Source organism: Labeo rohita, chromosome 11, assembly GCF_022985175.1.
Source record: "Labeo rohita strain BAU-BD-2019 chromosome 11, IGBB_LRoh.1.0, whole genome shotgun sequence".
NCBI lineage: Eukaryota > Metazoa > Chordata > Actinopteri > Cypriniformes > Cyprinidae > Labeo > Labeo rohita.
This window is the reverse complement of record NC_066879.1, coordinates 13966937-13983010: the sequence shown is the minus strand read 5'-3', so window position 1 is coordinate 13983010 and position 16074 is coordinate 13966937. Positions and strand designations below refer to the sequence as shown.

The 16074-nt window shown below is 37.1% G+C and overlaps 1 protein-coding gene across 3 annotated transcripts in view; it reads left to right on the top strand.

Annotated features, from left to right (window-relative positions):
- The window catches only part of LOC127173389 (transmembrane protein 91), a 36581-nt gene that overhangs the window by 1877 nt on the left and 18630 nt on the right, over positions 1 to 16074 (top strand). Inside the window, exons 1-2 of one of the 3 annotated variants that reach the window (XM_051123238.1) lie at positions 9291 to 9772; positions 13607 to 14069. The exons of 1 other annotated variant lie outside the window; for it this stretch is intronic. In XM_051123238.1, the coding sequence (XP_050979195.1) occupies positions 9356 to 9772; positions 13607 to 13756 (567 nt within the window). In that variant the 5' untranslated portion in view covers positions 9291 to 9355 and the 3' untranslated portion in view covers positions 13757 to 14069. Of the gene's footprint in view, positions 1 to 9290; positions 9773 to 13606; positions 14070 to 16074 lie in introns of those variants that run through there. One more of the 3 variants, XM_051123239.1, reaches the window with a different exon arrangement.

Here is a 16074-nt window from a genome sequence, read left to right as displayed (position 1 = left end):
GGAACTAGGAACTTACTGTTTTAGGAACTCCATTTGGGGGAACTAAATTAGCTACACTCTTAAAAGGTGCTTCGTAACGCCATAGAAGAACCTTAAACATCTGAAGAACCTTTCTGTTTCACAAACGGTTCTTTGTGGTGCAGACCCATAGAAAAATACAAGGCTTATCATCAAGAATCACGTCATTCAATGTTTAAAATAAATAAACTAGCCTTGACAATTACTTACTGGAGTTCCACAACTACTAAAGAACTTTGTGTGTGTGTGTGTGTGTGAGGTAAAGGTAGTAGTATTGTAGTATTGGACTGTTGATATTTTGATGTGAGTAACAAATACTAGGATCACTGTTATGTTTTTGGAACTGTATTGATATTTTGTTGTATTTGACAAGTAGTTGGGTATTTTTCTTCTTCCTTTATCAAAAAAAGGCAAACACTTACTACACCAGTCTTAATTTTACTACATTTTCATATATTTACATTTGCAAACACTACACTATTTTGGTCCTTTTGCATTATCAACACTGTTTTCCTGTTTAATACTTTAAAGCTGCTTTGACACAATCTGTATTGTAAAAAGTGCTAAAAGGTGACTTGACTACACAAATAAAATTAGAAATTAAACTGAAATGCATATTCAACAGTAAAATGAAGTAATATTACCAAAAGGTTAACATTTGTGCTGTCAATCAACTAAAAAAAATTAATTGCACATTTTTCTGTAATTAATCACATGTAGTTATATTGTCAGAATTTATGTTTAACAGCATCTTTTTACTAAGTAGCCTGCATATGCATTGGCTGATTCAAATTAAAATATGCGCATTATCATGCAATTTGAGCATAAAAAGTAACTTTTTAAAGGCCATTCATGTCAGATTTTATTGATTTGAAATATACAATTTATTTGTGAGTTTGGCACAAAGTTCCACTTTTCTTTTTTATACACACACTTGAAAACTTTGACATCTGACACTGACATCTGTTAATCGCAGGCTGCTAATAGAATTGTTCAAGAAAAATAATAAATTTTTGCATTCCTTATTGTATTTCTTAGTGATAAAAGGAAATATATATATATATATATATATATATATATATATAAAACAACAACCAGAACAAAAGTGTCTTAAATACTGTAGCGATTGATTGGACAAGATCTTTGACATCAACAACAAATGATATGGGAAATATTATCTCCTCTGCATGTTTTGCTATATTAAGTGAATCTAGATTGCATGGCACTCTCATCTTCAAACACCATAAACAAAATTACAAGCTACAAAACCACTGCCCATCAGATACCTTTTATATGAAGCTCATAAAAGCACAACAATGATTGCAGATGAACCAGCATCCAGCGAGGAGAATCTCAGTCGAGCACCAAACAAAAGAGAAAAACCATTAAGATCATTCAGTACTTACAGGAGAACAAGAAAAGTAATGAACAATCAAACATCAGCAATCGGGAAAAAAACCCTGCATTCACTGACCCTCAGGATCAACCAGAGATCACTTGGATGCGTGAGCCTTTGCCGCCACCAGACTATCCAAACAATGAATACCAGGTTCCAAGTACCAATCCCAACTTTTCTGGATATCCAAACTGTTCGTACGGAGCTCTAGGAGGCCCTCGGGCCTTTATGCCCATCCAGGGATGGTTGCATATCCCCAAGCGTATCTGTCTCTATCTATCTATCTATCTATCTATCTATCTATCTCATCACTTTAATATGCTTGACATTCATGTTTTCACAGACTGAAAATGCTAACATGGCTGGACAGCGTTACGATGAGCAGCTCCAGAGCAGCGTTGATTCTGAACAATGTGGCTCTCGGTATCGGTGTTACAATCATCACAGTGTTCATCATCATCATCATTATCGTCGGTATATTGACAACAGGCCCGCCGTAACCATGTTTTGAACATGGTTAAATTTTACACTCAGTAACACAGTTAATTAATTGATACAGAATCACTGCATTGTATCTAATTAACGAATATGTAAAATCACTGTTTTTGTAGCAACTAAACTTACAGCGTCATTGTTTGCAGAGAGATGCACAGATGCAGGTAATTCACACAAGCAACTTTCGTCTCTAAAGTATTTTCCAGACCCTCTGACAGAAAATCTAATGTACACTTACGTTTTATTTCTTGTTGTATTTAATGCTGGCAGTAGAGCTGGGAATCGATTCCAAAAAGAATCGATTCCTCGATTCCGAGGCGTTGGGAATCGAGAGTCGATTCCAAAGGTTGGAATCGATTCCATCAGGGGGAATCGACTCCCCATTCAGAGCAGTTTTCAGTTCAACAAAGCTAAAATATGGGCGCCTCTCAAACGAACGGCTGCATATCTCGGCTGCTGTCATCAAAGGTCGCTGAACGTCGATTCACGAAAATAAACTGAATGAAACGAGGCGGTACTGAGCAGGTTTGAGTTTGAGGATGCAGCCTTCCGTTAAGCACTTATTAATTTGCCTCTTCCTGCTCGCTAATAGTGATTAGAAGTCTAATTCGTTGCCACGAAAAGGTTCTTTCCGATAGATCGTTTTAATGAACCAGTTCAAAACGATTCAGTAGTTATTTTACGGTGGAACTGGCTTATACTGTCCACATGAGCACTGCACAACAGACTAGATCATGACGTGATCGATGGTCTTGATCCTATTTCCATCTTAAATAAAATGCTATTTTTAACTTTTCTATCAGCTTGTGATAATTCTGAAAGAAAACGCTGAGAGCACAAATAAGTGGCGAAGAGTGTGCGTCTAACTGACAGATAAACCACGAGCTCTTATATCAGCTCTTATATCAGTGTTGTTGTTAATGTTCTGGTTATTTTATTTCAATGTCCAGTTTGTTAATTCTGTGCAAAGCATACGATTGAAGTAAACATCATTCAGCTGAACCATACACGTCTTGTTTCATTCACTACTGAGCTGTGGACTATGACTAATTTCATGGGCAATGCAGACAAAATTATAATTTAAATACAAAAATGTATCATAATTTTTAAAAGCAAAGCTTCATACTATGATAATGTTACTTTCTAAGACCTTTATCCTACAGTCAATGTGAATTTAGGCTCCTCCATTCTAAAAAAACAATAATCGAAAAAGAATCGAAAACCACAGTGAGGAATCGATTCTTGGAATCGAATACAATCGATTCCAGAACCAGGAATCGGAATCGGAATCGATTCCAAAATTTTCGGAATCGAACAGCCCTAGCTGGCAGATTGATCTGTATGATTAGCAGAAATGCTTTTCATGAAACTGCTTTTCAATTGCAGACTTAAAATGTTTTTTTTTTTCCTTTAAATTTTTTTTTAAATTAAATGTTCAAAGTTTTAAAATAAAAAAAAAGTGTTCTGGTTTTAATGATTTATATGTATAAACACATTGGGTGTTTTAGGTGTAGGCCTGGATATGAACACATATGAGCTATTTTATGATCTTACGTAGCACAGTAGCACAGATAGTATTATTTCTAGTAAAGAAACATCTGATCATTTTATGATTAGAGAGGAATATGTGCAGCACATTTGGAAATGACTGAATGACAGTCTTATCTAATGTTGCGTTCACGTCATATCGTAATTACCGTAATTTCGAGATGACAACATGTGACATTCTACTCTGAGCTGTTCATGTCCTCAGACTCAGAATTATGCTTTTCTATGGCAACACTTATCAGAGCCTAAATAGAGCCTATTATAAGTAATTATAAGTTGTAATTACGAGTTCTACGAGGACATGGACGCTTTTTACAAGTTGAAATCTTATAATTACGGGAATTCCAATATGGCATGAAATAGGCCTTAATCCTATTTCACCTCGTTCGTTTTTTCATCTGACAGTAGGATGAAATAAAGTTTATAACCAAAAACACACTATAACTTCAACCTTCAGTGCATTTCTGTGTCAGATTTTGTTGATTTGAAATATGTAATTTGTGAGTATGACAAGCTCAAAAAAAAGTTTTTGAGATTTCAGGATTTTACCATTCAAATAGTTACTACTTGATGGTGAAACAATTACCCGAAGACATTGAAAATATGGCCCTCCAGTGAACAATATTTTTTTTAAGGGGGCTACGTACCACTTTGCTTTTAGACACTTTGCTCCGCCCCCTCTTTTAAACAGCCAGTAACACTTCATTTTTAACAGGGGGGCGGGACACTTTAGATTCTAGACAGCATTTGATTGGACAAGAAGTTTGATATGAAGCTCAAGTGCAGGATGATGTCATCAAAATCTTTGCATCATGTTGGTAGATAAATTCATATTTATCTTCTAAATGTGAATTTTGTTGTTGTTTTGGAGCACACTAGATTATAGATAACCTTACGGCTAACATATTCATTCTAAAAGCCAAAAACCTCAATTATTTTGATTTCATGGGGACTTGAACAACGCCTGCAGTGATGCCCAGATCAGCTCTAACATCTGCTGTTAAAAATTAACCATCCATTCATTATATCATCATGCAAAACTTAGAATCACTGTAATGTAATGGTCGGGTCGGACATCTAAAACTATCCGAAAACAATATAGGTGCGGATGTGTAGCAGGCAGATAATTTATTTGAAGCAGCGGACTCCGGAGACGTTTGAGCTCATCCGCGCATCTCTAGTACACACATCAACACGTTGCGAGTAAACGCAATCATCCCTTCCTCTTTACTACTAGTTGTAGCACCAAATATGCCCTTTGTGTGCATACCTGGATGTTACATTATCAGTGCGAGATCACAGTTCAAGTCACAGTTGAGCAGAGGTGTGTAGAGTTGATCATTAAATTTAAACAGCCTAGTAAAGGTTTATTGTTTTGTCTTCGAGTGTTTAATTAAGTTTAACAAGTTAAAGTGTTTGTTTAGCCACACTCACTAACGTGACCAATGTAAGCTAGCTGCTGCTGTGAATACAGATAGTATTGGCAAAAATATTTAGTCAGCTGTCTTGTCTTAGCCACAGTATTTTGCAGCATCACTAAATAAAGTGTGTCTCTCCTACAGTTACAATGCCAAAGATGCTTAGTGGCCAATGTCCATCCTAACTCACACTATGCTCTTTATATAATGATGAATAGACCTCACGAGAACTCAGTGTTTGAGAGAAACAGTATGTTACATATTACATCACAACGTTGAAAAGCAGCCATTGTTTACTGTATTTGCTTGGTAAAATATCAGTTGTGGATACTATGCTAGAAGAAATGACAAATAGTCTATATTCAAGACCTTTTAAGGAAAACAAATGTATGGTTATGTTTTAATGCTGTCAGACTGATCTGTAAACTAGGATTATCTGTGCATTTTACATTTAGCGGTTACGGAATTACATTTCAATTAGTGCAAGTTCAAAATGAAGCATTTAAATTAAATTACAGCAGATTTTTCTTTTATCATAAGTGATCATCTTATGTAATCTTTTTTTGATCGCATTTCTCGATGCCAAACCAATGTAATTTTTTTTTTCATCTGACTGTATAATGAAATAAAGTTTATGACTGAGGAGACTCTTCAACTTGTGTTTCTGGTGCAAACAGGATGTACACTTCACTGTGCTCATTTGTCTTGAACTGCACTGTGCGAGCTGCCAAACTTTGACATTTGACATTTTCACTTTTATCAGGGTGAATTCAGGTAAACGGAGTGACTTTTAGACAGTCAACAGTACCTCAGTTTACCTGAATTCAGTTTACTACAGCTACTATTGAGACATGAAAAAAAGATACTTAAAGTATAGCATTCCAAAAAAAAACCCCAGATAATTAAATACACAAAATGTAGCCTATAAATACAAATTGTCTATGTACAAGGTACAAACATACTTGCTGCGTCCGAAATCGGATACTTCCCTACTATATAGTACGCGAAAAACAGTATGCGAGGCGAGTAGTATGTCCGAATTCATAGTATTCGAAATTCAGTAGGCGAGAAGTACCCGGATGACCTACTGCTTCCGCCCGAATTCTGTAGTACGCATACCATGGACACTTTCCCATCCCATGAGGCTCCGGGAGAGGATGCGTTGTATTCGAAAAATGGCGGAAGGTGGAGACGCGGCTCATTTCAAGTGTAAGTACCTCAGGAAAAAACGTTGTTTATTGTGATTAAATTACACTTGTTTAACACGATCTAAATAAACGGATGACTTATTGAAAGTTTAAACATTGTAAATCGAAACGTTATTTGACAAATAATCTAGAAGCTGTCTACGAAGCCGTGATCTGCGAGCAGCTGACCAACGCCTTCTCTGAGCTGTCTGTCCAATCAACGTTAAAACGCCGAACATTGCCGGTGCTGGTGTTCGTGCAGTGGAGCAGTCTCTTTAAATTTCGCGCTGTTGTGACGACGCATGACACGTGACAACATCAATATGGCGGATGTAGTACGTCCGAATTCCATTCATACTACCCACATTCATACTATATAGAACGTACTTTTTAACGGTCGGGTAGTACGTTCATATTTAAATGTAGTACCTACTTAACCAGTATGCGATTTCGGACGCAGCAACTGTTGTTGTTGTGATGTTCACTAGAGGGCAGTGACGTCATGTGACGTTCAGTATCCTCTGCAAAAGTTTTACAGTGCAGTTTACTAAATAGTCTGAAATAAACATAAGTGTACTCAGACCCATCTCGCCAATCCACCACGGTCTGGTCATTTTCATACAGTGTCATTCTGAACAGAAGACACATCAGATGTTTATCTTCGAATTTAGTTTTACATCAGACTATACAAACTGTTGTGTTTAAGTTTACTTTTGTGTTTTTCTCTTTTCCTTGAGATCTTCTGAAGTTTGGTAATTTTTCAGGAGAAAAGTAAATGTAATATGTGTCAGCGTCTGTATCTTTTAGACTGGGGGTGCCCAACCCTGTTCCTGGAGATCGACTTTCCTGCAGAGTTTATTTCCGACCCTAATCAAACACACCTGTCTGTAATTATTAAGTGCTCCCTGAGATCCTAATGGACCTTTATCCCCCCGGAATTGAACACCGGAAGCGCTTGTCGAAGCAGTGTATTGATTCTTCCGGTTATGTATATATTATTCAATATGCTGTAATCACTACTTGAATAAAAGCCTGTTAAAATGAGCATCTGCAGGTAGATTTCAAAATCCGGACATTTTCAGAGACAGGCGAAGAAGTATTCTGATTACTGTGCACATCATTTTCCAAACGCAACAGAACTTTTTAATCTAACGTACCGGTCTGAGAAACCCATGACTCATAAACATGCATGATTTCACCACACTGCGTCAGTGCGTGCAGTGTGTGTAGTGTGTGTGAGACCTGATGAATAAACTGGCAGATTCACTCAGTGTTATGAATTAATACTGTTTAGTGTTTGTTTTTAAAATGCCTGGAATGATTCTTTGATGTGTAAGCAAATGTCTCCTTATGAAGTCTGAAGACCCAGTGCCACTAAAATATTTATATCACAAACTTACTGGAAAAGACATGAACGCAAAATGAGGAACTTCTGATGTTTCTGTCATGATTAGCCTTTTTCTTTATACACACTTCACACCAACCATTATATGCTCACAACTTAAACTATCTATTAATATCAAAGTCAACAATTTCCTCATTCTTATGCAATAAAAATGAGCAATAGGCTTTTTCTGTGGCATGTTGGAGAAATAAATGACAACGGTCTTTGAATTTACAATTTAATTCAAGCAATAAACTGAGACTGATGTGTAGTAATTTATTCCAGGATGATTCTTAATTTTCAAAAGTGATGCCAATTTTCTTTTTTTTTTTTTTTTCTTTTTTTTAACCAATACTACTACAATACTATAAATTTAAAATATTACCAAAAAACTATTTTATTGCTCTCTCACCGTGCCCCGGTTTGATCCATGATCAATCTTCCCCCGCACAGCCACACTTCCACATATATCAGTCACCTTGATTGTGACATTTTCACTTCACTAATAAATTATCAGTGCGTCAAAAACACCGAAGCCCTCTGGCGCCCAGGGAAAAAGTTTGTGAACAAACTTCATATGAGGTAAGGGTAATAACTGCTACGATGTTAACTTGGAAGAAGTGGAATACAGGAGACAACTTCAACATCAACACAAGACAAAGGAACAGAGGAAAACCCAGGGCTTATAAAGCTTGGAACATACTCAGTGGACACAGAAACAGGTGTGGGGCTAATTAACAATCAAACTAAACTAGAACAGGAAAATGACCAAATAAGGAAAACAGAAACTAAGACTGGATGGAAAAGGTGGAAACAAAAGTCCAAAGTCCAAACCCTGACAGTAACAGTGGAGTTCCAGATTTAGGCAGCACCTATATTTTATGGTTTCACTGGAAACAATTTAAAATAAGGTTCATTTTCAGTATCTATCAGTTACAAATGTATTGTTTATTGTTATTTCAAGCTAGTTAATTATTGGTGAAATAGGCTGTGAAGCAAGGGGCACCAGGTAAAATCTTACCTGCATCCCAATGTTCATACTATCCATCCCAAATAGTATATGAGATTACAATAAGTGTGTCCCAAAGCATAGTATGCCGAAAAGAGTATGCCGAAAGTTCCCGGATGGTCTGCTATTTCAGGTCGATTTTTGAAGTGTGGAACTGTGCACACTCTAATGGCTAATATTGCCCACAATTCATTGTGCTTTGGCAAAGGATTCCATCCAGAACTACAAACACGAATAAAATGTGTTGAGAAAAACTACAAACATGGCGGATGTGTGCAACCGGCGGTTACTAGTGAGTTACTAATAGTCAACATTTAAGTTGGTTAAAAAAAAACTATTTAATGTTATCTGTGTTATATTTGCACCAGCAATGTGAAGTTTTATAAACAGCCGTTTGGTCATTAACTTGACTGGCAGATCAGTGCGCTACTTCTTTTCTCTCCAGTACGGTAGGAAGTTAAATTAAATGCAGAGGATGTGAACTATGACCAGATGATTGAAATGCCAGTTTACTGTGACAGGGTAAAGACGCAGTTGTGTGACGTGATAGTATGTCCCAAAGCTTGCCTACTCTAATACTACACACTCAAAAGTGTGTACTTTTTCTTTACCAAAAGAGTACATACTTTAAGGGCGTAGTACAAGTAGGCACACTGGGATGCAGCACTTGCCCAGGGCAGCAAATTGGCCAAGGCAAGCTCTGAGATGAGGTGTTATCAGACTGAATCTACACAGGACCTGCCCTACAAATTACAAACCACCTCCCATTGTATTGCTATAAATCTACACAACACCATCAGAGGGCAAGGTTCATTAAACACTGCAGATTAAACAGCGTCCAGTGAGGAGCATCTCATTTGAGTACGAAACGAGAGAGAAAAATCATCAAGATACAAGGAAATGTACAATCAAGGACCAACAGTCGGAAGAATAAACCCTGCATTTACAGGCCCTCAGGATGGACAGTATCAACCGAACAAGTTTGGGATGGGTCAGCCTGTGCCGCCACCATACTATCCCAACACAGGATTCCAGTTTCCAAGGGCTGATTTCAATCCCAACCCTTCTGGATATCCAAACCAGCCATACGGAGCTCCAGGAGGACCTCACGGCCCATATGCCCAACAGTCATATCCAGGGATGTCTCCGTATCCCCAGGGAGAGTATGGTCATAATAGGGTAATCGTTGAACCCACTGTCTTCGTGACCCCCGCGCCGCTACTCACTTCAATGCCAGATTACATGTGCTACTCCATCTTTACCATGCTGTTCTGCTGTTTACCTCTCGGCATCGCTGCTACTGTCTGCTCATGCAATGTAAGTATTCATTCTAGACGAATTTGCATCATATGAATTGATAATACATATAGCTTTTTATGAAAAATAGTGCTTTTTCTGTGCTTTAAGTATCTAAGTTTAAGCTTAAATTATGTTTAAAGAGTGTATATATGTTTTAAATCATATAGAAATGTGTTGTAAATAACTTTTTTTTGGATGTTTCATAAAATGACCTATAGATGTTAACACTGATGATAAAAGATTTTAGTGAGCATGTTCTCTTTGTAAATGTGTTGTAATTTTTGCATCAAATCTGCTGACTATTGCTGCGTCCCAGTGTGCCTACTTATATTACGCCCTTAAAGTATGTACTCTTTTGGTGAAGAAAAAGTACACACTTTTGAATGTGTGGTATTAGAGTAGGCAAGCTCACGTCACACAACTGCGTTTTTGCCTTGTCACAGTAAACTGGCCTGTCGATCATCTTAACACAGTTAAAGGAGAAGTTCACTTCTAGAACAGCAATTTACAAATGATTTACTCACCCCCTTGTCATCAAAGATGTTCATGTCTTACTGTCTTCAGTCGTAAAGAAATGATGGTTTTTAAGGAAAACATTTCAGGATTTTTCTCCATATAATGAACTTTACTGGTTTCCAGATTTTGAACTTACAAAATGCAGTTTAAATGCAGCTTCAAATGGCTCTAAACAATCCCAGCCAAAGAAGAAGGGTCTTACCTAGCAAGACAATTGGTCATTTTTTTCCAAAAATAAATTTTTTTATACTTTTTAAGCACAAAAGCTTGTGTAGCACAGGCTCTGGGATGCACGTCCACGATGCTACGAATTAGTGATGGATCGTTCTTGAACGATTCGTTCATTTTGAATGAATCTTTAATGTGACTCAACGAGTCATCTTGGGGAGTGATTCGTTCAGTCGCGCATGCGCAACATTCTATTAGGTTCTGTACTGGAATTAGTTCACCTGTTTCGAATCTTCGGGTTTTTCGAGCTGTTCGTTCATCTTATGAGGCTGTGATGTGTGCGATGAACGAACGACACGAACCCGAAAACTTGTCAGATAAGAGGTGAGGTGAGCTACTCATCGACTAAAGACCCAGATATATAATTTTCTGTTTCTTATAGCATTATGGTTTTGTCTTGTTTGTAGTGTGATCAATATTTGTGTAAGCAGTAGATGTGTTAGGGAAGCAACACGTAACATTTTAATTATATTTTGCTAAAATGAACGAAATGACTCAAAAAAAGATTTGTTCATTTTGCTGAACGAGACTCAAAGGTCAGAGTTGGTGAAATGATCCGAACTTCCCATCACTACTACGAATCACATTTAAGTTCATCGTCTGTGTACTCCGGCTCTAAAAGGTAGAGTATGGCGAAGAACTCCAGCTTATTTTCCCCTACAACTTCAGAATCGTCCGACATCGTTGTAACTTTTTGTTTGTAAACAGTGTTTGACTTACTTGCACTTCCTTAGTCTTTGCGCGTTCGCTTTGTAAACACTGGGTCTGTAGTTCCGCGTGACCTTTCAACGTTATTCAATAGTATGTAGAGTCGTGAACGCGCATCCCAGAGCCTGTGCTACACAAGCTTTTGTGCTTAAAAACTATACAATTTCTATTTTTCCGAAAAAAATAACTAATCGTTTCACTAGATAAGACCCTTCTTCCTTGGCTGGGATCGTTTAGAGCCTTTGAAGCTGCATTTAAACTACATTTTGGAAGTTCAAAATCGGGGCACCAATGAAGTCCATTATATGGAGAAAAATCCTGAAATGCTTTCTTCAAAAACCATAATTTCTTCATGACTGAAGACAGAAAGACATGACATTGTGGATGACAAGGGGGTGAGTAAATCATTTGTGAATTGTTGTTCTGGAAGTGGACTTCTCCTTTAACATCAGGAGACGCGGAGTAAACGATAACAGTCGTTAATAGTAGAGACACATTGGATGAACCCACAACAGGAACTTGGAAAAGCACAAGTATACAACAAGTAGACCCGATGAACAAACGGGAACTTAAATACGCAGGATAGTTAGGAACTAATCACATAAGACACACCTGAACCAAACAACATAATTACATAAGGGAGAAACTCGCTAACGGAGCACAAAGGGAGGGAAAAACACAGAAAACAGTCCATGGACGTGACACATCAACAGTATTGCAACTGAAACTTTATAGTTCTTGTAAATTAATAATGTCATAATGTCAACATCAGATGAATCGATTATCAGATTTACACCAGCAATTACAGCATAAATAGGTTTATAACTTTGGAATACTTTGAACCCTGGTCTTACATTTGGAGTCATCAAAAAGCAATGACCTGTATACTTTATTTTTAATGTAAGAGCAGACACTTGTAAATGCAATTTCAATGTGAAAGGCCATGATGGTGTTTTGTGTCATATTGCATTGTTGTAATTTTAAATTGATTTGTTGCGCTTCACCATTTATTTTTTTTTAACGCTTTGTTATAATTGTAGTTATGGTGCATTCATGTCGGAAAGATTCACAAACACCACCACAAAGTTGTAATAGAAGCTAATGAATTGGAAATCACAGATATTTATGGACAATATGCTTACGCGTTGCAAAATAAGGTCGAAAATATGACATTACAGAAAGTAAAATGCAGGAATTATTAGTATATGAGAGAAAAAATACAGTCACATTTACAGATAATGTACTCACTCCCTTGTCATCCAAGATGTTCATGTCTTTCTTTCTTCAGTCGTCATTTCAGGATTTTTCTCCATGTAATGGACTGATATGGTGCCCTGATTTTGAACTTCCAGTTTAAATGCGGCTTCAAACGATCCCAAATGCGGTTGTAAACGATCCCAGCCAAGGAAGAAGGGTCTTGTCTGCCGAAATGATCGGTTGTTTTCATTAAAAAATACAATTTAAATACTTTTTAATCTCAAACTCTCATCTTGTCTTGCTCTGCCTGAACTCTGTGTATTCTCAAGACGGTTAAAGTATGTCGAAAAACTCCCTCAACTTCAAAAATAATTTTAAAATCATCCTACATCGCTGCAGAAGTACCGACACTGTCTTTGCAAAGTGAACATGCAAAGATCAAACACCCTTAACAAAAAAGGTAAAACAGTGATATAGGACGATTTTGAAGATGAGGGAGAACATGAGATGGGAGTTTTTCGACATCGACAACTGTCATGAACTGGAAAAAAACAGTCCAGGTGTAAGACAAGATGAGCATTTGACATTAAAAAGTATATAAATTGTATTATGTTAATGAAAATAACCGATCATTTCGCTAGATAAGACCCGTCTTTCTCGGCTGGGATCGTTTACAACCGCATTTGGGATCGTTTGAAGCTGCATTTAAACTGTATTTTGGAAGTTCAAAATCAGGGCACCATATCAGTCCATTATATGGAGAAAAATCCTGAAATGTTTTCCTCAAAAAACATAATTTCTTTACGATTGAAGAAAGAAAGACATGAACATCTCGAATGACAAGGAGGTGAGTACATTATATGTGAATCCTTGTTTTGAAAGTGGACTTCTCCTTTTTTACTAGTTTTACTCTCCTTGCTAAAGATGTTTTCTTTGCTTGATACATGCCAATAATTTGACTCTTCTGAAACAGATTAACATCTTTTCCACGACCACAGGATGTGTCTTCCGACATGGTTTTTTAAGAAATGAGAAACTACTCACTGCATCAGTTGGGTTTAAATAACTTGTTGCCAGCTGAAACATAATCATCAGTGCAGTGCCAATGCAATGGGAGGCACTTACCTATTTGCTTAATTAAATCCAAGTGGTGACTTCTTTTCAAACTCACTTAAATATGCTTGACATTTGTTGTTTTCACAGACTCGAGATGCTAACGTGTCTGGACAGCAAGAGTTAGCGGTGAGAAGCTCCAGAACAGCATTTATCCTAAACAACATCGCTCTCTGTTTGGGCATTCTAATCATCACGGCAGCCGCTATCTTGTTACTTTATATGCATCGTGTATTTTAATGAACAGATGTTGTATTCTAATTCAAATGCACCTACTCTGTAATCCATCAATGACTTTGTGGAAAAAATGACTTTCTTATTGTTTTATTTCTTGTTGTATTTAATGCTGTTAGATTCATCGCTGTATGATTGTGCATTAAGCACTTATAAAACTACATTTTAATCTGTGCACGTTTCTTTGTCATTCTTTTAAATTACACATCAAAACAAGGCATTTAAATTACAGCAAATGATCATATGTACCACAGCCTATACTACTATTTCAATAAAAATGAAACCACTAAGCATTTTATGATTGGGGAAGAAATGAAACTATGTGCAGCATATTATGAATGATTAAATGACAGTCTTATCTAATCGTATTTTACTGCACTCTTTGATACCAAACCAACGCAACACATTTTTTTTCTGACTGTAGAATGAAATAAAGTTTATGGCTGAAGAGACTCTATGCCTTTTTACAGTACTGCTTCTGTTGCAAACAGGATGACAGAGGTTCACTGCACTCATACAGCTGTCATTTACATTGAACTGCACTGTATGAGCCGCCAAACAATTTTGTCTCTAACACAAATCATCACTTTTTTAAGGGTAAATACAGGTAAACTGGTGACTTTTTTTTGACAGTCGACAATTTGCCTAAATTCACCTTAGTAAACTACAGCTACTGTTAAGACACAGCTGCAAAAAAACAGTTTGTCAAAAAGAAAACTGACAGTCAAAATTAATCAGAGCTGATACTTGAAAGAATAAAACATTAAACGCACATCATACGGCCTATAAATACTAATTCTGTCTATGCACAAGGTACAAACATACTGTTGTTGTTGCAATGTTCACTAGGAGGCAGTAAATAAAATAAAAACTGTTGTGTTTAAAGGGGTCATCAGATGCCCATTTTCCACAAGTTGATATGATTCTTTAGGGTCTTAATGAAAAGTCCATAATATACTTTGGTTAAAAACTCTCAATGCCGAATGTCAAAATCAGCTCTGCAAAAATCATACGTTCTGGTCGAGGTTGCTTTAAATGTTAATGAGCTCTGCTCGCCCCGCCCCTCTCTTCTCTTTGTGGAGTGACGAGCCAGTTTACTTTAGCAGCATTTAGCCGCTAAACTTGCTAACTAGCACGTTATTAGGAAAGGCGATCGCAAAGATTCATAAAAAAAACTTTATACTCACTTCTGCTGTAGGTGAAGCTGGATCACGAATGATTTATGAACATAGACGGATGTATGTAGATCGGAAGGCGCATTCTATTCACAAACAAACGTAATCCACTGCATCTTCAGCCGCTCAGATGTCGGGAGTAAATGGCAACCACTATGTTCATTATGACATCCAGCAACACAACACCTCAATCGCTCAATCTGAGATATTCTTGTCTAACTTACAGTACATCCCTGCTCCGGCATCACAACAATGGAGGTTGGACTGTTACAGCTGATCTGAGGTAAGACGCTCATGTCAATAACTATCGTGGGAGCGGCCTCTGCATCTGTGAATGGCTTGATTTGAAAAAGGGGATATTATTTTTACAGATTAATTTTTATTATTATAGGGTAGATGTGTACATACACTGCCAACACGCATTAATGTTCAAACACCATGTAAAAGTGAACTTTGCATCCAATGTCTCCTTTAAGTTTACCTCTGTGTTTTTCTCTTTTCCTTGAGATCTTTTGAGGTTTGGTCATTTTTTCCTTCTGTTTAGATAAGAGGGGAAACAAAATAAACATGACACCAGTGCAGTTGTGAAGGTCATCGCCTATTATCAACAGTGGCGGGCCGTGCATTTCACACCTAGGCCTTCAGTAGTGTCCTACACGAATTAATCCACCTCTTAATACCATCATGATGCCACAGCTTTAGAAACCATACATATTATTCAGAAATGCAGTATAACAGAACACTGCATCACAGACAGGTATCTTATGTAGTGAGAATGAATGCTATTATTAAAACAAGAAACCCAACACAATTCAACAAGTTGCCACAGCTGCGCACTGCACATCATCTGAGCGTTTGGCATTAAAAGGTATTTTTAAGTTGGTTTGAGAAAGCCAACTTACTGATATGCTATTTTCTTCTGAGACTAAATCTGTCGACACTAACTCGTCCTAGAGCTTTAACTCTACAAACTCCAAACTCAGCCCAGATCTTCAGACTGATCTGAAGTTAGTTGCTGTATCTTTTCTAACTGATCGGACTTATGATTTTCCTAAAAATGACGATTAAAATTGGGAAAAATCCCATAGACTTACATTCAATGTTCAAATGAGCAACACTTTTCAAATTCCAACTGTAAAAACTCCCAGA